A 23,185-nucleotide genomic window follows, 5' to 3' on the forward strand; every position below is an offset into this window, starting at 1 on the left:
TAGAATGCCATTCTCCCAAATCATCCCACCCTCTCCCTCTCCCTCTGAGTCCAAAAGTCCATTATATATATCTGTGTCTTTTTTCCTGTCTTGCATACAGGGTTGTCATTGCCATCTTTCTAAATTCCATATATATGTGTTAGTATACTGTATTGGTGTTTTTCTTTCTGGCTTACTTCACTCTGTATAATCGGCTCCAGTTTCATCCATCTCATCAGAACTGATTCAAATGAATTCTTTTTTATGGCTGAGTAATACTCCATTGTGTATATGTACCACAGCTTTCTTATCCATTCATCTGCTGATGGACATCTAGGTTGTTTCCATGTCCTGGCTATTATAAACAGTGCTGCGATGAACATTGGGGTACATGTGTCTCTTTCAATTCTGGTTTCCTCGGTGTGTATGCCTAGCAGTGGGATTGCTGGGTCATAAGGTAGTTCTATTTGCAATTTTTAAAGGAATCTCCACACTGTTCTCTATAGTGGCTGTACTAGTTTGCATTCCCACCAACAGTGTAGGAGGGTTCCCTTTTCTCCACACCCTCTCCAGCATTTATTGCTTGCAGATTTTTGGATCGCAGCCATTCTGACTGGTGTGAAGTGGTACCTCATTGTGGTTTTGATTTGCATTTCTCTAATAATGAGTGATGTTGAGCATCTTTTCATGTGTTTGTTAGCCATCCGTATGTCTTCTTTGGAGAAATGTCTATTTAGTTCTTTGGCCCATTTTTTGATTGGGTCGTTTATTTTTCTGGAATTGAGTTGCATAAGTTGCTTGTATATTTTTGAGATTAGCTGTTTGTCAGTTGCTTCATTTGCTATTATTTTCTCCCATTCAGAAGGCTGTCTTTTCACCTTGCTTATATTTTCCTTTGTTGTGCAGAAGCTTTTAATTTTAATTAGATCCCATTTGTTTATTTTTGCTTTTATTTCCAGAATTCTGGGAGGTGGATCATAGAGGATCCTGCTGTGATGTATGTCGGAGAGTGTTTTGCCTATGTTCTCCTCTAGGAGTTTTATAGTTTCTGGTCTTACATTTAGATCTTTAATCCATTTTGAGTTTATTTTTGTGTAGGGTGTTAGAAAGTGATCTAGTTTCATTCTTTTACAAGTGGTTGACCAGTTTTCCCAGCACCACTTGTTAAAGAGATTGTCTTTACTCCATTGTATATTCTTGCCTCCTTTGTCAAAGATAAGGTGTCCACACCCTGCTTATTTAACTTATATGCAGAGTACATCATGAGATATGCTGAACTGGAAGAAGCACAAGCTGGAATCAAGATTGCCGGGAGAAATATCAATAACCTCAGATATGCAAATGACACCATCCTTATGGCAGAAAGTGAAGAGGAACTAAAGAGCCTCTTGATGAAAGTGAAGGAGGAGAGTGAAAAAGTTGGCTTAAAGCTCAACATTCAGAAAACTAAGATCATGGCATCCGGTCCCATCACTTCATGGGAAATAGATGGGGAAACAGTGGAAACAGTGTCAGACTTTATTTTGGGGGGCTCCAAAATCACTGCAGATGGTAATTGCAGCCATGAAATTAAAAGATGCTTACTCCTTGGAAGAAAAGTTATGACCAACCTAGATAGCATATCGAAAAGCTGAGATATTACTTTGCCAACAAAGGTCCGTCTAGTCAAGGCTATGGTTTTCCAGTGGTCACGTATGGATGTGAGAGTTGGACTGTGGAGAAAGCTGAGTGCCGAAGAATTGATGCTTTTGAACTGTGGTGTTGGAGAAAACTCTTGAGAGTCACTTGGGCTGCAAGGAGATCCAACCAGTCCATTCTAAAGGAGATCAGTCCTGGGTGTTCATTGGAAGGACTGATGTTGAAGCTGAAACTCCAATACTTTGGCCACCTCATGCGAAGAGTTGACTCATTGGAAAAGACTCTGATGCTGGGAGGGATTGAGGGCAGGATAAGGGGATGACAGAGGATGAGATGGCTGGATGGCATCACAGACTCGATCCAAATGAGTTTGGGTGAACTCTGGGAGTTGGTGATGGACAGGGAGGCCTGGCGTGCTGCGATTCATGGGGTCGCAAAGAGTCAGACACGACTGAGCGACTGAACTGAACACTAGGCTGTGACTCAGGACCCAGGCCAAGGGCACAAAACAGATGCTTGATAAATAGCAGACAGATGACTGAATGCATTTTCTACCCACTTTGTCAAGGAAATCCTAAGAGCTGAGTCCCTGACTTCAGGCCACTGGGAGAAAGCAGGTTCAGAGGCTTCGGTAGTAGCACTGCAATGTTTAGACTGTGACATATGGGAGTGAATGGAATCTGGGCAGCGACTGGCCCTGAATGCAGACAGGCATCTCCCAACAGCTCCCAGCAGAAGTATCAGCGGAAGCTGTTATCTCCGGCTCAGACCAGTTGAGAACATTTCCTGGCAACTGGCCCCAGAAGGCTTTAAAGGAAGAGGGGTGAGTATGGAGGGACTGCAGTTTCTATTGTCGAGTCTGGGATGTTCCTTTGGGTTCCTGAACCCGTGTGTGTGTGTGTGTGTGTGTGTGTGTGTGCGCATGTGTGTGTGTGTAGGCTTCCCCACATCAGCAAGCAATTCTCGGATACTAGCAGTGTGTCCCAAAACTCAGCTCAATTCTGACATTATCTACCTAGAGATGGCATCAGATTCCACAGGTAAAGGGCTCTGTCCCAAAAGACCACCCTTCACTTCAGATGCCTCAACTGCAGGATCCATCAAAGAAGCCAGACTGGGCCTCAAAGTTTCTTCATCTGGAATGTATGAAAGATGTGAAGAGTTAAAACTAGATTGTCCCTGAAAAAGGCCTGCCTGGATAATGATCTCTTCCTGTACCTGGAGGAAAATGCCTGGTGATTGACTTGGGACCGCAGCAACAGTGACTGACTCTTAAACGAATTAGAAAGCCCAGGGGATGGATAGGTGTGGATCCTCCAGAGAGTTTGAGCCCTCAAGCCTCTGACCTCTAGTAGCTCAGATCGTAAAGAATCTGCCTGCAATGTGGGAGACCTGTGTTCAATTCCTGGGTCGGGAGGATCCCCTGGAGAAGGAAATGGCAACCCACTCCAGTATTCTTGCCTGGAGAATTCCATGGACAGAGGAGCCTGGCAAGCTACAGTCCATGGGGTCACAGAGTCAGACACAGTTAAGCAACTAACACTGACAAGGAACTGAGGTGCAGAGAATACAAGGAATCTACTCAGGGTTGCTTTGTTTGTAAGCAACAGAACTAGGCCTTAAATCAAGATGTGCCGTCTCTAAAGCCTGTGTGGTTAACTTTGTCCCATATAGGGTGGGACCTGGGGAGTGCTATCTGTCCCGATCTTTTGCGTAGGATTTCCATGTTTCCACCCTCCAGGGTAGGTCTTGCTGTGTTCCATCTAAACAGTGTCTAGTTTCAGGACCTAGTCTAGGGAAATGAATGCTTTACAATGAGGCAATAGTTCAGAACACTGAATTTGGAGCTCTGGGCCACAGGTGTTCTGGTTAATCACTCAAATTTATTATGAATAATGGTCTAATAGAAACCATGATTTTTGTTATGGGTACAAAATTTTGATTTCTTGATGGATGCTGCTGGATGTCCAGGGGAACACCTGATGATCTTTTCTTGGAGGCAGAACTCTCAGGACTGCTCCTGGAATTCCTGTTTCCAGGCCTGGCATTCCAACTTCATGAGTAGCTACATTGGAGAAGGAGAAAATGGGGAAAGTCCACTCCCTGGGGCAAAAGCGTTTACCCCTGAAATGTGGCTCAGCTGGTAAAGAATCCACCCGTAATGTGGGAGACCTGGGTTTGATCCCTGGCTTGGGAAGACCCCCTGGAGAAAGGAAAGGCTTACCTACTCCAGTTTTCTGGCCTGGAGAATTCCACCGACTGTGTAGTCCGTGGGGTCACAAAGAGTTGGACATGACTGAGCGACTTTCAATTTATTTCACTTTCTGAAAGTCACAGAATTCCAGGGGTAAATGCTGTCTGACGTCTTCTCCCCTCAGGTGGACCTGGGCTCAAGGACCTAAGTTTCAATGCTAATCTGTACTCTAGCTGGGAGGGCGGCCAAGCTTTAGGACTCACTTTTCATTTCATCTGTTTGTTTTAGAATGGCAAGGAGGACCTTTGTGAAGTCTTTGTTTTGGTTCAGAATTAAAACTTAACCTCAAACCTTTCCAAGAAATATATGTATTTCTTTTTTCTAAGTATTTCCCAGGGGACAGGGTGCCATAGGATTTCTGGATATGGCTATGTCTTCCAAATATCTACTATGGTTCTCTTCCAAACATTAATATAAATATTTCTTGTTTTATTTTCTTTTAATATTTATTTATTTAGGCATGTGGGATTTTTACTTGGCTGCACTGGGTCTTCATTGCTGTGCCAGGCTTTCTCTAGTTATAGCGAGTTAGAGGCTACTTTTCATTGCAGTGCTCAGGCTTCTCATTACAGTGGCTTCTCTTGTTCTGGAGCACAGGCTTTAGGCATACAGGCTTCAGTAGTTGGAGCTCGATGGCCCAAGAGCTCTGGCTTGGTAGTTGTGGAGCCCAGGCTTAGTTGCTCCATGTCATGTGGAATCTTCTCAGACCAGGGATTCAAGCCATGTCCCCTGCACTGGCAGGCGAATTCTAATCCACTGATCCACCAGGGAGGTCCCTCTGTATTATTTTTCAATCTGTTCCCTTTGAGCTATTTTACTGTTGATGAAAAATTGTACTTCATCCAATGTTCCTTCATGGGAACAATTTTTTGAAAACTCAATATTCTCCCCTCCACAGATGCAAACTTCACCTCTGAAAGGAAGAAAGGATGGAAAGTTTTGGGGTTTTTTTTTAGGTTATAACCATCCACAGGGGTGTGGTACCATGGTTAGATGCTCAGAGTGTAAGGCCAGTCAGTCAGACTTTACCACTGGGTGATCCTGGACAAGTCAACTCGTTTTTCTAAGCCTCAGTTTCCTTATCTATGAAATGAATCTAAAGTAGTACCTTCTTTGCAGGGGTAATGTTGGGAGGATGAAATGAGATAATCTACACAAAGCATCTAGTCAGGGCTTGGTACCTAGCAAGGGCTCAGGAAATAGTAGCCTGTCATTATTATCAGCTATTATTTGCTCTGTATTTGTACAGTCCCCAGAGCTGTACCACTAGCAGGGAGGCATCCCTGTAGGCAAAGGCCAGCTAAGAGAACTAGGGTAGTTCCTGGCTCAGATGCTAATTTATGTAATATCTGTTACATATTCAATAATACATTTTTTTGGTAAGTTATGAAAAATAATAATGAAACAATAACCCATGGACCTACCATTCAACTTGAGCAAACTACTACCATGGGTTAAAGCTACTTTTGAGTTCCTCCACAGCCCACCTCATTGCCTTTTCTTAGATGTGACCATCTATTAATAGAAAGAAAGCTGAGCACTGAAGAATTGATGCTTTTGAAGTCTGGTGTTGGAGAAGACTCTTGAGAGTCCCTTGGACTACAAGGAGATCTAACCAGTCCATCCTGAAGGAAATCAGTCCTGAATATTCATTGGAAGGACTAATGCTGAAGCTGAAACTCCAATACTTTGGCCACCTGATGGGAAGAACTGACTCACTGGAAAAGACCCTGATTCAGGGAAAGATTGAAGGCGGGAGGTGAAGGGGACAACAGAGGATGAGATGGTTGGATGACATCACCCACATGATGGACATGAGTTTGAGTAGGCTCCAGGAGTTGGTAATGGACAGGGAAGCCTGGCGTGCTGCAGCCCATGAGGTGGCAAAGAGTCAGACATGACTGAACGACTGAACTGATAATAGAGTTGTGTTTATCATTTCATTCCTTTTAAAATGAACATGTATGTATATATAATCCCCTAAATGGTATATTATTTAATTTTGCTGGGTTTTGAGCTTTATAAAGTGATGTTATACTGTATGAGCATTTCTGCATTTCCCCCACCATTCTAAGACTAATTTATTCCTGTATTTGCATATAGCTGTATTCATGTTCACTGCTGTATAATAATCTATTACACTCCAACTCATCCTTTCTCTTGTTGGCAGACATTTGTTCTGTTTTGCTGCTATAAATAGTGCTGCCATGAACATTCTCATACTAGATTCCTGGTATGCGTGTGTAAGAGTTCTCTAGTGTATATATGAAGAGTGGAGTTGCTGAAGCACAGAATAATTTTCAGGATAATTTCTAAAGAGGTTGTAGTCTGCAGAGAACACAGGTTCCATCCCTAGTGGGGAAACTAAGATCCCACACACCACACGGCCAAAAAAATTATAAAGCCTTGTTTATAAAGGATTTTGACTATGGCACCTCTCTTTTGGCCTCTGAGTTCAATACCCCTTCCTTTACACACAAGCACATATTTTGAGATACAACTGGCTCAAGGGAAGAAAAAAAATGTCTTAAAGAGATATTAAATGTCTTGAGAATGAACCAAGACTTGGATGCCAGGCTTACTAAAGTAAGAAGATGGATAAGACAGAGCCCTGAAAGACAGAAGACTCTAGTTGAAACTGGGAGCATGCTGTCAACTTCATGTCAACCTCTTTTCTTTCTATCTTTCCTTTTTTTTAATTCAATAAGCATAATAAAAAACCTATTGAATGTAGGAACTATACTAGGAGATATTTAGAACAGAAACCTGAAAAATATGCATTCTCTTTTCTTTAGGAGGTCATAATCTAGTGATAAAGGCATCTATCTATTTGTATCTATCTATCTCAACACATTGTACAAATTAAATACTTGAATACAGTAATGAACCAATACTTTCATACAGGCAATGTCTTGTAGTGAAATTATCCTTATAACTTTATAATAAAATTATCACATAATTTTATAATCCACTCTGAGATTGGCACCCCAATTTAGTTCTGGCGAATTTAAGGCTTCAGCCTCCTCTCCTTTTTGCAAAAATGAAGGTTATTAATACTTATATTTAGAATTGTAAATCTAGTTACAATTGTTTTCAGGATTATTGATAATGTAAAAAAGTTCCTTGTATATAGTTGATGCTCAATAAATAATGGACATTATTTAAACCTCAAAGGAGGAAGATGGAGCACGTGGAAGAAGGTGGAGCACGTATAGTTTTATCCCCGTTTTTCAAATAGAAAAAAGCTATATCTCGGTAAGATTAAAAGACTGACTATTCTGGTCACCAAGCCAGTAAATGAAGACGCCAGCACAAACCCTCATTTTCAGATCACCACCATTTAAAAACCACAACACTTTTACCTATCTCATGCTTTCCTGTTGAAAAGCATTAAAGGAGAATTCGGAAGATAAAAAGACTATCCGCGTAAGTGGAACTTAAGTATATTCTTGACCCCAGGAGAGGTGAGTTTAAGAAGAGAGTATTTAGAAGCATACAAGCACTAGTTAGGAGCGTTTGGGTAACAACCAAGAATCAGCCAGGGCGGGGTGTACGTTCAGTAAGACTAGAGTTAGAGCTCCACCCACGTCTTAGAGTTTTGACTAGCTACTTGGCAGACACCAGAAGCCTGGGAAAAACTAGGAAAGACGTTTAAACCCGGCCACCTGACGCACCCCAGTCCTCTCCCAGATAGCCCAGTCCATCTCAGGAGGCGGAGAGTCGTGGCATCGCTAGCCTATCATCATTGCCAAGCTCAGCGGAGTCGATTCTTAATTGGCTAATATTAGGGTGACGTCACACTCGCCGCTCCGGCGAAGGAAGAGGACGCCATGATTGGTTGGCGCTGGGACGGCGGGCGGTGGAGGAGCCTAGCTAGCCTGGGTTTCAAACCGGTGCTGGGCTGTCTCGAGCCATGTTTTGAGGCCGTGGGGGGCTGCGGAGGGCGGGGAGTCGGCTCAGTGGAAACCTGGATTTGGTTTTAAGAGCCGTGGAATTGAGAAGAAGTGACCGGAAGTGATCTTGGGACTGACCGGAAGCGAGGCCTGGAGGGGAAAGGGAGAGTGGTTCCCGGGAGGGAGGGGATTTCCAGCGGAAAGGGGCGGGGGAAAGGTGCTAAAGCGGCGTGGGAGTGCCGGCTAGGCAGTGGGTCGCTGCTGCTGGTTTGTTTGGAAAACAGCGAGTGACCACCGCGAGCTCAAGGGGAGATCCCAAAAAGAGTGCGAGGAGTCCAGGGTTGCCTCTGGATAGTCTGGAAGAGTTAAGCCAAAGGGCCCTCGTGCTCTAGAGACCTGGGTGCGGGGGAGGGATTTTGGAAGTCGGGGCAGCAGAGAGCGAAGAGCCAAGGGTACGGGAGATTAGTTGTGTGGGCAGTGTGGGTGGGGCTTGGGGGTTGCTTGTTGGGTGCTGCGTGGGAGATCTTGGTTTGGAGTTTTCTACAGTCTTGCAGTCTTGCCCCGGTTGGGTAGAATCACGCTACTCGCCTTTGTACAAGAAACTGTCTCCTGGGGCAAGGAAGGAGCCAGAATGGCCTGGGCTCTGAAGCTGCCTCTGGCCGATGAGGTGATTGAATCCGGGCTGGTGCAGGACTTTGATGCTAGTCTATCCGGGATCGGCCAGGAACTGGGTGCTGGTGCCTATAGCATGAGGTGAGTGAGATTTTCCCAGACCCTGCACCTTCTGAGTAACAAAGGCAGGATAGATAATAACGGGGGAGGAAAAGAGGTGTGTTGGGTTAGAGAAGCTCTCCGCGTTTAGAGAAAAGGAACTTGTTTCTCTTTTGAGTGGTGAGCATTGTGGTAGAAATGGAAAAAGAGATTATGGAAGTGTCAAGAAGAGTGGCTCTTGATTAGCAACCAAGTGAATGTTGAGAGGCTGTTGTGCCAGTGTGGGTGATTTGGAGACTGTTGGTGTGTGTGTGTGTGTGTGTGTGTGTGTGTGTACGTACGTGTGTGTACGTGTGGGTAGGTTGCACTGGACTTGTGTGAGTAAGAGGCCACATTGAACGTGTGAGATGTTTAGGGAGTTGGGACTTGATGATAAATATTGGTTGACTGCTTTTGGGGAAGAAATGTGAGATCCTAAGTCCACACATCTGTATTTTAACCAGCTTTCAGGCTTTACTCAATTCTGGGGTTTCTGACTTTTGAAACATACGCTGTGAAATGAAAAAGTGTCAACAAGAACTTTTAGATGCTTCTAGACCTTCATGTATCAAGCCAAATGTTGATAATAAATAAAAATCTCCTGTGAAAGCAACATAACCTGCCATGTAATTTATTTGCATGCGTTAGGAACTTCATTCCCCCAATATAGTTTGTTTCATTTAAAAGATGTGCAAGAGCCAAGTCTGGAAATGTTGAAACATCTGCTTCTTAATGTTTGATGGACTATAACTGGGTTTCCAAATGGATAATAAGCTTAATCTAAATAAGTGAGTCAAAGAAACTTTAGAATTTAGCACTCTTAATTAGGTTTATGAGTTTATAATGGAAGGATGCCTTTTATGGTGAAAGTGGGCAAATTTTGTATTCTGTTAGTGAGCATCTTTGAGAATTATAAAAGTGAACTTCCTTTCTTTAACCCTGCTAAGCCAAAGTGAACTTTCCTCACTGAAGTAAAATTATGAGTTAGAACTTAATACTTCATTTTCAGAAATCTTTGCTTACAGTTAGAATAGTAAAGGCCATCCTTGAATACATATTTTATTAATTTTCAGGGAAATTTGAGTTCTATCATGCAGTGCTCTTAGCCTTGAGAAATCTAATTTTGTCTGTTCTTGTTAAAATAAGTCTTACCATAAAAATAGAGATTGACTTGGTCTGAAGGTAAATGTCCTGACCCTGAGCTTGTGCGTCAGTACTGACATAATATTTGACAATTTATGGAGGTGTTTGTATAAAGATTACTACCACAAAAAGTTAAGTTCTGTCTAGGTTATCACAGTTAAGGATGGAGATAATTGAATATAGCTGTACTTGGTATAAAAATAGTTTAACATCATTAGCAAACATTTGTGTATCAACTGTGTGCTCTCTCTACCATGTGACCTTACCTTACATTTATGAATGCTTTCCTATTCATACCCTGAGTGCTCCTCACATGTATTAGTAGAATGCCTTGTATATTTACATGTTTGGAATTTTTTCCAACATTAAATCCACAATAGTTTTCAAACATCACTTTGTTTTTTCTCAGTAGCACAATGTGTAAAAAATGTTTTTCAAGTATACTTTTATTTGTCCTCTTTCACCTTCCTCTTTTTCGTGCACTTTGCTATTGTCATGATTTTCTCTTGTCTCTTACACACATTTAATCATTTGCATTAATTTGTGTTAAATAGATATTAGTTCTCAAACTGTAGTATTTATGAGAGTCATCTGGAAACTTATAAAAAAATAGTTTCCAGCATCCCATCTTTGGTGATTGTCTGGGGCACAGACTAAAAATCTGATTTTTTAAAAGCAAGTTCTTCGGTGATTTTGATGCATGTAGTCCATGGCTCAGATTTTGAGAAACACTGATTGGAGGAGGTTTTATTCTCAAAGACAATGATTCTTTGCTCTCCCTTTTTCTTCTTTTAACTAAACTTGTGATTGCTTTTCCTAAATCTTCGTTAGGGAGATCTCTCTGACAGCAATTTTTAAAAGAATTTTTATGTGTTTATTTATTTTGACTGCTCTGGGTCTTTGTTGCTGTGTGAGGGCTTTTGTATTATAGCTGGGGTGAGCGGGGCCTACTCTCTAGTAGCAGTGTGCTGGCATCTGTTTACGATGGCTTCTCTTGATGCAGAACTTGGGCCCTAGGGCACTGCAGGCCTTAGTAGTTCAGAGGGCAGTTGTGCAGTTGTGGCCCATGGTCCCTGCTACCCCAAGGCATGTGGGATTCTCCTGGACCAGGAATCGAATCTGTGTCTCCTGCACTGCCAGGTGGACTGCCAACCCCTGGACCACCAGGGAAGTCCCAACAGCAGTTTGTTTTATAAAATATTTTCCTAACATATTTGTTTTACCCTGACTTGCTTATTTCTACTGCATCTTAAAACGGTTTCATTTATACATCTGTTGGTTTATACTTTATAAATGATTTACCTTAGTTGGATGTTTTGATTCTTCATCTACCATTGCATTCATTAACTATATTATTTTCATAAAGTGAAAGTGAACTCGCTCAGTCGTGTCTGACTCTTTGCGATCCCGTGGACTGTAGCCTACCAGGCTCCTCCGTCCATGGGATTCTCCAGGCAAGAATACTGGAGTGGGTTGCCATTTCCTTCTCCAGGGGATTTTCCTGACCTAGGGATCGAACCCAGGGATTGAACCCAGGTCTCCCGCATTGCAGGCGGAGGTTTTAACCTCGGAGTCACCAGGGAAGCCCATTATTTTCATAAGTGGTCCTTTAATAGTCTCCATATTTTTTCCTTACGTCTTAATACATGGCACGCACTTTATAATTAAAATAAAGGAAGTTCCCTGAAAACAGGCTGAATAAAAGAAGTCAGTCACGAAAGACTACCTATGATTCTGTTTCTTGGGAATGTCCAGAATTGGCAAATCTATAGGGACAGAAGGTAGATTAGTGGTTGACTAGATAGTGAAGGACAGGGAAGCCTGGTATCCAGGGGGTTGCACTGAATAATATATTTTTGTATCAGTTTACTTATCCACTCAACTACTGAAGGGCATCTTGGTTGCTTCCAAGCTTAGGCATTATAAATAAAGCTGTTATAAACATCTGTGTGCAGATGGTTTTCATCTTTGAGCAGATACCAAGGAATGCCATTACTGGATCATATGGTATGAGTATGTTTAGCTTTGTAAAAAACTGACAAACCATTCTCTAAAGTGGCTGTACCATTTCGATTCCTACCAGCAATGAGAGGGTTCTGGTACTACTCCACACCTTGTCAGAATTTGGTGGTGTCATTGTTCTGGATTTTGGCCATCCTAAGAGGTATGTAGTGTATACTTAACTTTTTCAAGATCTGCCAAGCTGTTTTACACAACAGCTAAACCATTTTGCATTCTCACCTGCAATGTACAAGGGGTCATATTTCTCTGCATCCTCATCAATACTTGTTTTCTGTGTTTTAAATTAAAGTCATCCCAGTGAGTGTGAACTAGGATCTGATATTATTTGTTTTGCGTTCCCTTGATGACCATGATGTTGAACATCTTTTCATGTGCTTGTTGGCCATTCATGTGTCTTCTTTGGAAAAGGGTCCTTTGTGAAAGTGAAAGTTGCTTAGTCGTGTCCGACTCTTTGCAACCCCTTGTGCTATACAGTCTATGGAATTCTCCAGGCCAGAATACTGGAGTGGATAGCCTTTCCCTTCTGCAGGGAATCTTCTCAACTCAGGGATCAAACCCAGGTCTCCTGCATTGTAGGCAGATTCTTTACCAGCTGAGTCACAAGGGAAGCCCATTTGAGTCCTTTGCCCAGTTTTAAATTGGGTTGTTTGCACATTGTTGAGTTGAAGAGTTCTTTGTGTATTCTGATTACTAGATCGATAGGCTTCCCAGGTGGCTCAGTGGTAAAGAATCCTCCTCCAATTGCAGGAGATGTGGGTTTGATCCCTGGGTGGAGAAGATGCCTGGGAGAAGGAAATGGCAACCCACTCCAGTATTCTTGTCTGGAAAATCCCGTGGGCAGAAGAACCTGGCAGACCACACTCTATGGGGTCACAGGAGAGTCAGGCATGACTTAGGGGCTAAACAGCAGCTACAACAAGATTATTATCAGATGTGTGGTTTGTAGATACTTTCTCCAATTCTACATGCTGTCTTTCACATTCTTGACAGTGTTCTTTGATTCACCAAAGTGTTTAATTTTTAAAAAATATTTATTTTTATTTATTATTGTATTTGACTGTGCTGGGTCTTACTTGCAGTATGCAAACTGTTAGTTGTAGGAAGTGGGATCTAGTTCCCTGACCAGGGATTGAACCCAGAACCCTGCATTGGGAATCCAGATTCTTGGTCATTGGACTGCCAAGGACGTCCCCAACTGTGTTTACTTTTTATGAAGTCCAATTTATTCATTTTGTTGCTTTATGCTTTTGATGTCAGCTCTTAAGAATCTGTTGCTAAATTCAAGTTATGGCTATTTACCCTGTGGTTTCTTCTAGGAGTTTATACTTTACGCTCTTATGTTTAGGTCATTGATCTATTTTGAGTTAATCTTTTAATTTAAAGTGAGATAGGGGTCCAGCTTCATTTGTTTGTATTTGGATAGCCAGTTGTCCCAGCCATTTGTTCGTTTCCATTGAATGTTCTTTGTAGTCCCATTGAAAATCAAGTGGCCATACTTGTAAGGATTTATTTGTGGACTGGATTCTGTTCCATTGGTTGATATATCTTTTTGCCAGTACCACACTATTTTGATTACTGTAGCTTTGTAAAAAAAAAAGCTCTGAAATTGGGAAGTGTGATTTCTCTTATTTTTTCTTTTCCATTATTGTTTTTTGCTATTCAGGGCCCCTTGTAGTGCCATACAAATTTGAAAGTAAGCCTTTCTGTTTCTGCAAGACAGGCGATTGGGATTTTGATAGGGATTTCATTAAATCTGTAGATAGGTTTTGGAGTATTTCCATCTTAATAATACCAGGTTTATCAGTTCATGAACATGGGCTGTCTTTCCATTTAGTTAGGTCATCTTTAATTTCGTTAAGCAGTGTTTTGTAGTTTTCAATGTACAAGTCTTCCACATCCTTGGTTAAATTTATTCCTACATATTTTATTCTTTTAGAGGTTATTATATGCTTAGTTGCTCAGCTGTGTCTGATTCTCTGTGGCCCTATGGACTGTAGCCCACCAGACTCCTTTGTCCATGGAATTTTCCAGGAAATACTGACAGAATACTGGAGCATTTCCTACTCCAGGGGATCTCCCTGACTCAGGGAATCAAACCTGCATCCCTTCCATCTCCTATACTGGCAGGCAGATTCTTTACCACTAGTGCCACCTGGGAAGCCCTGGAGGTTATTGGGATTGCTATTTTTTCAGTTAGCATAGTGACTTCAAGGTGGTTTTCAGTGTTTAATGAAAGGATGTTGAATTTTGTCCTGTGCCTTTTCTATCAAAATGATCATATGGGGTATTACATTGGGATTTCCTTATCAGAACTATCCTTATACTTCTGAGATAAATTTCACTTAGTCATAGTTTAGAATCATTTTAATGTACTGTTGGATTCAGTTTGGTAGTATTTTGTTGGGGATTTTTGTATCTTTATTCATAAGGGATATTGGTCTGTACTGTTCTTGTATCCTTTTCTGGCTTTTGGTATCATAGACTGTTAGGAAGTGTTCCTCCCCCTTTTTGGGAAGAGTTTGAGTTAGAATGGTGTGAGGGACTTTCCTGTTGGTACAGTGGATAAAAATCGCCTGCCAGTGCAAGGGACATGGGTTCGATCCCTGGTCTGGGAAGGTTTCACAAGCCATGGAGCAGCCAAGCCCATGCGCCACATCTACTGAGCCCATGTTCTAGGGCTCACAAGCTGCAGCTGTCAGTACTGAGGCCTGCACACCTAGAGTCTGTGCTGCACAGCAAGAGAAGCCACTGCAGTGAGAAGCCTGTTCATCTCTAGAAAGAGTAGCCCCTACTCACTGCAGCTGTGTCTTTGTATGCTTTGTAATTCACAACAGGGGAAGTGCAGTTGATTTATAATATTGTGTTTGCTTCTGGTATGCATCAAAATGATTCAGTTATACATATGTATATATTTCAAATTATTTTCTATTATAGGTTATTATAATGTATTGAATGTAGTTCCCTGTGTGATACAGTAAATCTATGTTGCTTATCTATTTTATGTATAGTTTGAATCTGTTAATTGCATACTCCTGATTTACCCCTCCTTCCTCCCTTTCCCCTTTGCTACCTAAAGTCTGTTTTCTTAGTGAGTCTATTTTGTATATAGATTTATTTGTATTATTTAGATTTCACATATAAGTGATATCATACAATATTTGTCTTTGACTTATTTCACTTAGTATAATATTCTACAGGTTCATCCATATTGCTGCAAATGGCAGTATTTCATTCTTTTTTATGGCTGGGTAATATTCCATTAGTATATATATGTATATATATAAAATATTCCATTATTTTATATATGTTTGATATATATGTGTGTGTGATATATATGTCACATCCTCTCAAACCAATCAGTCATCTGTTGATTGGTACCTGAGTTCTTACCATGTCTTGGCTTTTGTAAACAGTGCTGCTATGAAAATTGAGGTACATGTGCTTTTTTGAATTAAAGTTTTTTCTTTTCTGGATATATGTCCAGAAGTGGGATTGCTGGATCTTATGATAGTTCTATTTTTAGTTTTTTGAGAAACCTCCATTCTCTTTTCCATAGTGGCTGCACCAATTTACATTCCCACCAACAGTGTAGGAGGGTTCCTTTTCCTCCATACCCTCTCCAGCATTTATTGTTTATAGACTTTTTGATGACAGCCATTCTGACTGGTGTGTGGTGATGCCTCATTGTGGTTTGGATTTTAATATTTCTCATAACTAGCAGTGTTGAGCATTTTTTCATGTGCCTATATGCTTTGTAATTTTTTGTTGAGAACTGGACATTTTGAGTATTATAATATGGTAACTCTGGAAGTCAGATTCTGCTCCCTCCCTAGAGATTACTGTTGTTACTGAGTGAAAGCTGAAATTGTCTGTTTATTTAGTGACTTCTCTAAACTTTTTTTTGTAGAGAGTATATTCATTGCTCTATATAGTCACCAAAGTCTCTTCTGTTATGTCATTATGTCCACCCTGTCAGTGACTTGACAAAGATTTTCTTAAATGCCTGGATCCAACAAGAAGAGAAAAGGGGGAAAAAAGAGTGTTCTATCTTTAAATCTCTTTGTCTCATTTTGCTAGGGAAGCTACTTCAGCCATGGGCTGAGACAGTGGTGAGCCTCTTTGCCAGCTCCTCAGCAATCAAAAACAGTGATCAAGACACAAAACTCTGGGAGTTCCCTCGTGGCCTAGTAGTTAGGATTCTGAGGTTTCTCTGCCATGGCCCAGGTTCAAGCCCTGACTGGTGAAATAAGATCTTGCAAGCTGAGCAGGGTGGCAAAAAGGAAAAAAAAAGACACATAACCTTGAGACAAGATCCATATTGCACATCCTAGCACCAGCAAGCTACAGTAGGATCTTGGGCTATTTATTGTTACCACTGCTTCCTGCCATGGGACTGGGAGCTGAAAAATGATAGGTACCATGCCAAATGCTGAAATTAACTAAAATTTACCAGCCTCTTCCTTCATCAAGCACTCCCTTGGATGCTGAAAGTGTTGACGAGATTCCAGAGTTTCAAAATAATTGCCTCAGGCATTTCTTGCCAGCTCAGTTCTTTTGGTGAAAGACCAATTCCTAGAGCTTCCTACTCTGCTATCTTCCATGACCCCTGTCCTTAATCTACAATAGCCTTTTAATTGGTTCAGCTCTGTTTCTAACTCTGCACTCACCACCATCCCCCCACCTAATCTGTTCTCTACACTGAAACCTTTGTAAGTGTGTGGGTATTTTGTTCATTTAAATAAAAAATAATTTCAGACTTGTGAAAGATTTGCAAAAACAGTCCAAGAATTTGTGCATACCCTTCAACCAGATTTCTTAAATGTTAACATTTACTAAATTTGCTTTATCTTTCCCCATCTCTCTCCACACACCTACAGTGATTTTTTTTCTGAACTGCTTAAGTTACAGATATGATGCCGCTTAACACCTAAATATTTCAGTGTGTCATCTTTTGAAACAAGAAATTCTCTGACGTAACCACAGTACAATGATCAAAATCAGGAACCTGACTCTGACACAATGCTATTATCTACCCATGAAACTTTTTCACATTTTGTCAGCTGTCTCAGTCATGTCCTTTATAACAGAGAAATATCCAAGATTATGTGTTGATTCAGTTGATCTGTCTTTCTTGTCTCGTTTAATCTAGAATGGCTCCAGCGTCTTTCATTGTATCTTCATGGCACTGACAATTTGATGAGTACAAGCCAGTTATTTTGTAGAATGTTCCTCAATTTAGGTTTGCTGTTTCCTTATGATTGAATTCAGTTTATACACTTTGCTGTTTAGTTGCTGAGTCATGTCTGACTCTTTTGTAAGCCCATGGACTGTAGCCCGCCAGGTTACTCTGTCCATGGGATTTTGCAGGCAAGAATACTGGAGTGAGTTACCATTTCCTCCTCCAGGGGATCTTCCTGATCCAGGGTTCGAACCTGAGTCCCCTGCATTGGCAAGCAGATTCTTTACCACTGAGCCACCAGGGAAGCCCTCAGTTTATGCACTTTGGGTAGTAATACCTAAGAAGAGTTACTTATTGGAAAAGACCCTGATGCTGGGAGGGATTGGAGGCAGGAGGAGAAGGGGACGACAGAGGATGAGATGGCTGGATGGCATCACCAACTCGATGCACATGAGTTTGGGTGAACTCCGGGAGTTGGTGATGGACAGGGAGGCCTGGGGTCGCAAAGAGTCATCGACTGAGCAACTGAACTGAACTGAACTGAACTGAACCTAAGTAGTGATGCTGAGTTCTCTGTGTATCATGTTACATTGTTGTTTTTTAGCTGCTAAGTTGTGTTTGACTCCTTTATGACCCTGTGGGCTATAGCCTACCAGGCTTCTCTGTCCACGGAATTTCCCAGGCAAGAATTACTAGAGTGGGTTGTCATTTCCTTCTCCAGGGGATCTTCCCAGGGATCAAATCCGTGTCTCCTGCATTGGCAGGCAGATTCTTTACCACTAAGCCCCACCTGGGAAGCCCATCATATTACATAGCACATGCTTGATTGATTCTATTCCTGGCAGTGTCAACTCTGGCCGTCTCATGAAGGTGACGTGTACCAATTTTCTTTTTTGGAAATTTATTGTCTTTTGTAATTGATAAATATCTTGTGGGGAGATACATTGAGACTATGTAAATATCCTATTACTTTTCAAACTTTTATCTATCAATTTTAGTGTTTATTCTTGCCTTAATCAGCTGTCGTTATGATGGTTGCTAATAGATGATTTTCTAACTGTGCCTTTCCTTCTAAATATGTTCGTTGGTTTTGTATGAAAGAGCTTTTCCACATACACGTACCCCTGTGTTCATAGAAGCGCTGTTTACAATAGCCAAGACATGGACACAGCTTAAGAATGTCTGACAGGTGAACAGATAAAGAAGATGTGGTATGTATGTGCACAATGGAATATTACTCAGCCGTAAAAATGAAACAATGTCATTTGTGGCAGCATGGATGGACCTAGAGATTATCATACTAAGCAACGTAAGTCAGGAAGAGACGAATACCACATGATACTGTTTATATGTAGAATCCAAGATATGACGCAGATGAACAGAGGCAGACTCACAGAGAGCAAACTTGTGGTGGCCAAGGGGACAGAGGCAGGGGGAGGGCAGTGTTAGAAGTTTGGGATTAGCAGATGCAAACTATTATATATGCTGGATAAGCAACAAGGCCCTACAGTGTATATAGCACAGGGAACTGTAGTCAATATCCTGTGATAAACCGTAATAGAAAAGAATATGAAATATATATATATATATATATATCTGTCTCACCTTAAAAAAAATGAACTTCTTATTTTTATCAGTGTAGTCTCATTACTTAATAGATTGTAATCATTTATTGATACTATCACGATATATTTTGATCAGTTCCAGATTTGGCTGGAGGAACCCCTTCAAGTTGGCTCCACATAGCAGCCTTTTGAAATGAAAGTCTTGTAACAAGCCTTTTGTCCTAACGTAAATATTGATAGCACCCTCCTTCACTCACCCAAGTGTCCCTGTTTGAATGATAAATTATGAGATTGTCTTACTTGAAATGTAGATCAGATTGTGCTGCTTTTCTCCTAAAAACTCTCCAGTGATTTTGCATCTCACTTTGAATAGAAGGTTCAGTTCTGGCATTGTTCCACCTGTGGTGCCTCTGTATCTTTCCATATCGACTCTTCCCCTTGCTGCTGACCCCAGCCACATCTAGCCTTCTTACAGTCCCTCACATGCTACGTACACCCCCACCTCGGGGCCTTTTGTATCTGCTGTAACTCCTCCTGAGATAAGACTTATACATTCCTTACTTCCTTTAGGTTTCTGCCTGCTGCTGCTAAGTCACTTCAGTCGTGTCCGACTCTGTGCGACCCCATAGACGGCAGCCCACCAGGCTCCCCCGTCCCTGGGATTCTCCAGGCAAGAGCACTGGAGTGGGTTGCCATTTCCTTCTCCAATGCATGAAAGTGAAAAGTCAAAGTGAAGTCGCTCAGTCGTGTCTGACTCTTAGCGACCCCATGGACTGCAGCCTACTAGGCTCCTCCGCCCATGGGATTTTCCAGGCAAGAGTTCTGGAGTGGGGTGCCATTGCTTTCTGCCTAAATATCACTTTATCAGAGAGGCCATCTCTCACTACCTTCAAAGAACATAGCAGACACCTCCTTCCTCTCACCAGCACTTTGCCTTCACTAGTCGTTTTTGTCTTTTCCCCAGTATCTGATGAGTAATTTATTTGCTTACCTCTTTCCCCGACTAGAATAAATGCTCCTTGAAGGCAGAGCCTTTGTTCTGATTTCTGCTATATCCCTAGTACCTTAGAAGAGTGTCTAAAAAATAGCTGCTGATCTGTTGAGTGAATGTACTGAACTCACTCTCACTCTTTTCTGTTTCAAAGGCAAGTTCAGTTCAGTTCAGTTGCTCAGTTGTGTCTGACTCTGCAACCCCGTGAACTGCGGCACGCCAGGCCTCTCTGTCCATCACCAACTCCTGGAGTTTACTCAAACTCATGTCCATTGAGTTGGTGATGCCATCCAACCATCTCATCCTCTGTCGTCCCCTTCTCCTCCCACCTTCAGTCTTTCCCAGCATCAGGATCTTTTCAAATGAGTCAGCTCTTCGCATGAGGTGGCCAAAGTATTGGAGTTTCAGCTTCAACATCAGTCCTTCCAATGAACACCCAGGACTGATTTCCTTTAGGATGAACTGGTTGGATCTCCTTGCTGTCCAAGGGACTCTCAAGAGTCTTCTCCAACACCACAGTTCAAAAGCATCAATTCTTTGGCACTCAAGCTTTCTTTATGACCCAACTCTCACATCCATACATGACTACTGGAAACACCATAGCCTTGACTAGACGGACCTTTGTTGGTAAAGTAATCTCTCTGCTTTTTAATATGCTGTCTAGGTTGGTCATAACTTTCCTTCCAAGGAGCAAGCGTCTTCAAATTTCATGGCTGCAGTCACCATCTGCAGTGAGTTTGGAGCCCCCTCCAAAAAAATAAAATCAGCCACTGTTTCCCCATCTATTTGCCATGAAATGATGGGACCAGAGGCCGTGATCTTAGTTTTCTGCATGTTTGGCTTTAAGCCAACTCTTTCACTCTCCTCTTTCACTTTCATCAAGGGGCTCTTTAGTTCTTCTTCACTTTCTGCCATAAGGGTGGTGTCGTCTGCATATCTGCGGTTATTGATATTATCTAAGGCCACTGTTTCTCTCCATTGACACTAATTTTTGTTCTTTTTTGTTGTGCTGCTTTTCCAGTACTGTTTACTTTCACTTTTCCCCCTTCAGCTGCCTTCTAAATCTTCATCTGTTTGTCTTAAGAGTTGATCCTGCTTCCTTTCCTTTCCCCTTCATTCTGAGTCTCTTATGATGGACAGTGTATTTAGATGAAATCCCTTTATTTGTCACAAAATTTATCCACTACTTTTTAAAAAATGACCTCACTGTAAAAATACAAAGAAATGACCAAGCATGTTTATCTTCAAGTTTGGGATACTCTTGCCTCTGGGAGTTGACTGAGGGATATAACTGAGGAATAAACAGAGGGCTTTAACTATAAATACTCTATTTCTGAAGCTAAGTGGTATATACACAGGTATTTGTTGTACTTTTTTTTTTTAACCTTTTTATAAGTCTGAAGTACTGCGTAATTTTGGGGGAAAAGTCTCTACTGCATAATCTGTTGCTGGCTATCTTCCCACATCTTTTAAAATTGTCCTATCCCGTTTGTTGGTTTTGTTCCTAAAGGTCTGTAGATGTTTCTGTGCTGTCTTAGTTTTCTTGCCCTCTTATAATTCTAATGGAAGTTGACCTACAACCCAATAATGTTGCCATTCCTTATTTATCCCACTTGTTACATTCCTTTTCTTTTTTCCACCTCCTCTTATCTCCTGCCTTTGTCTACCTTGCTGGCAGTAGTTTCCAATTGTAGCCAGAGGTTGACTTCTACAATGCATCATCCGGCTAGAATCTGGGAGAAAAATTCATTTGGGACTGTTTTTTTTGAAGTCTTTGTTGAATTTGTTACAATATTGTTTCTGTTTTATATTTTGATTTTTTGACGTTGAGGTATGTGGGATGTTAGTGCCCTGACCAGAGAGGAACCTGCACCCTTTGTAGTGGAAGGCAAAGTCTTAACCACTGACCACCAGGGAAATCCCCTTTTGGGACTTTTTAAAAGTTATTTTTAAAAATAATTTTATTTATTTAATTTTAATTTTGGCTGCTCTGGGTTGCTGCATGCAGGCTTACTCTAGTTGTAGCTAGCAGTGGCTACTGTGCATTGCGGTGTGCCGACTTCTCATTGTGGTGGCTCTTTTTGCTCTGGAGCACAGACTCTAGGTGAGTGGGCTTCAGCAGTTGCAGCACGTGGGCAGTTAACCCACAGCATGTGTAATCTTCCCAGACCAGGGATCAAAGTCGTGTTCCCTGCGTTGGCAGGTGGATTCTTAACCACTGGACCACCAGGGAAATCCTCATTTGGGACTTTGGATACACAAATTGTTGTTCTGATTTTCCTTTCATCACTAGTCTTTATAGTAATTTAAAATATATTTTGATCGTCATCTTTTGTCTTTATTTGTATAGCTGTCATCTTCTCCCAATTTATGGCTTGTAATTTCATTTTATGTGTCACTGGTTCCAAAGGTTTTAATTCAGTGTATTGTAATTGATCAGTCCTTTCCTTTATGGTATATAATTTTAATGTCTAGAAAATTCTTCCCTAGTCTAAGGCCGTGGAGTTATTCTTGTTTTCCTGGCTGTGCTGGGCCTTCATTGCTGCATGAGCTTTCTCTAGTTTTGGAGAGCAGGGCTACTGTCTAGTTGCAGCGCACAGGCTCCCTATTGGCTAGGCTTCTCTTGTTATGGAGCGCAGTCTCTCGGGCATGCGGGCTTCAGTAGTTGCATTTCCAGGGCTCAGCAGTTGTGACGCATGAGCTTAATTGTCCCCAGGGCATGTGGGATAGTCCCGGACCAGGAATCAAACCCATGTCTCCTGAATTGGCAGGCAGATTCTCTACCACTGAACCATAGTGTTATTCTTTTTTATTGTCTCCTAAACGTTTTACATTTTTGCTTTTTACGCTTAAATCTTTAATCCATTTAGATATATATAAATATTTGACATACCACGTGGCTTGCAGGGTCTTTGTTCCCAACCAGGGATTGAATGCAGGCCCTAATAGTGAAAATGCCAATGCCTAACCACTGCACCACCAGGGAACTCACAGAATTGGTTTTTAAAAAATTGTATTTTGTATTGGGTGTTGATCCAATTTCATTTTGTCCCATGTAGATATCCAATTTTTCCAACATTGTTTATTAAAAAGTTCATCCTTTCTTCACTGATCAGTGATACTAGCTCGGTCATAAAATAGGTTTTTGTATAGGTGGAGTCAGTTAATGGGTTCTGTATTCTGTTAGGTTAATTTGTCCATCTCATCAACACCATGCTATCTTAATTACTAAAACTTTGAAATAATGTTTGATATCTGACAGGGTAAATCTCTTTTATGTTTTTTCTTCTTAAGGAGTAGCTTAGCTATTCTTGGTTTTGCTAATTGATACAAGTTTTAGAATCAGTTTGTCAAGTTGAATCTGTTAGGATATTGACTGGGATTGAATCTGTAGATCAGTTTGGGAAAAATTGACATCTTTAACGTATTCAGTCTTTCAGCCCTTGAACATTCTATAACTCTCTGTTTAGGTCTTACTTGAAGATTTCATAAATTTGAAATGTTTCTACTTTCATTACTGGTTTAGACTTTCATTATTATTTACCCACACTGTTGCCTTATCTTTGAACTGATCTCCCTATCTATCCCTTTTTTTTTTTTTTTTGGCCATGCTGTGTGGCATGCAGAATCTTAGTTACCCAACCAGGGATCAAACCTAAGCCAGTTGTAGTAGAAGCTTGGAGTCTTAACCACTGCACCTGCATGGAGATCCTCCTGATCTCCTTATCTCTAGTGTCTTTTTACCAAGAGACAGTCTACTACAGTGAGATC

At 41.3% G+C, this 23,185-nt stretch overlaps 1 protein-coding gene across 15 annotated transcripts in view; it reads left to right on the top strand.

Moving 5' to 3' along the window:
* The first annotated feature begins 7,668 nt into the window (after positions 1–7,668).
* The window catches only part of TFCP2 (transcription factor CP2), a 48,932-nt gene continuing 33,415 nt past the window's right edge, over positions 7,669–23,185 (top strand). For 8 of the 15 annotated variants that reach the window (XM_012174271.5, XM_004006346.6, XM_012174272.5 and 5 more), the window contains exon 1: positions 7,669–8,517. In XM_012174271.5, coding sequence (XP_012029661.1) covers positions 8,396–8,517 — 122 coding nt within the window. In that variant the 5' untranslated portion in view covers positions 7,669–8,395. Of the gene's footprint in view, positions 8,518–11,740; positions 11,822–23,185 lie in introns of all 15 variants that reach the window. The other 7 variants (XM_042246720.2, XM_042246721.2, XM_042246722.2 and 4 more) reach the window with 1 other exon arrangement.

Source organism: Ovis aries, chromosome 3, assembly GCF_016772045.2.
Source record: "Ovis aries strain OAR_USU_Benz2616 breed Rambouillet chromosome 3, ARS-UI_Ramb_v3.0, whole genome shotgun sequence".
In the NCBI taxonomy this organism is placed as follows: Eukaryota; Metazoa; Chordata; class Mammalia; order Artiodactyla; family Bovidae; genus Ovis; species Ovis aries.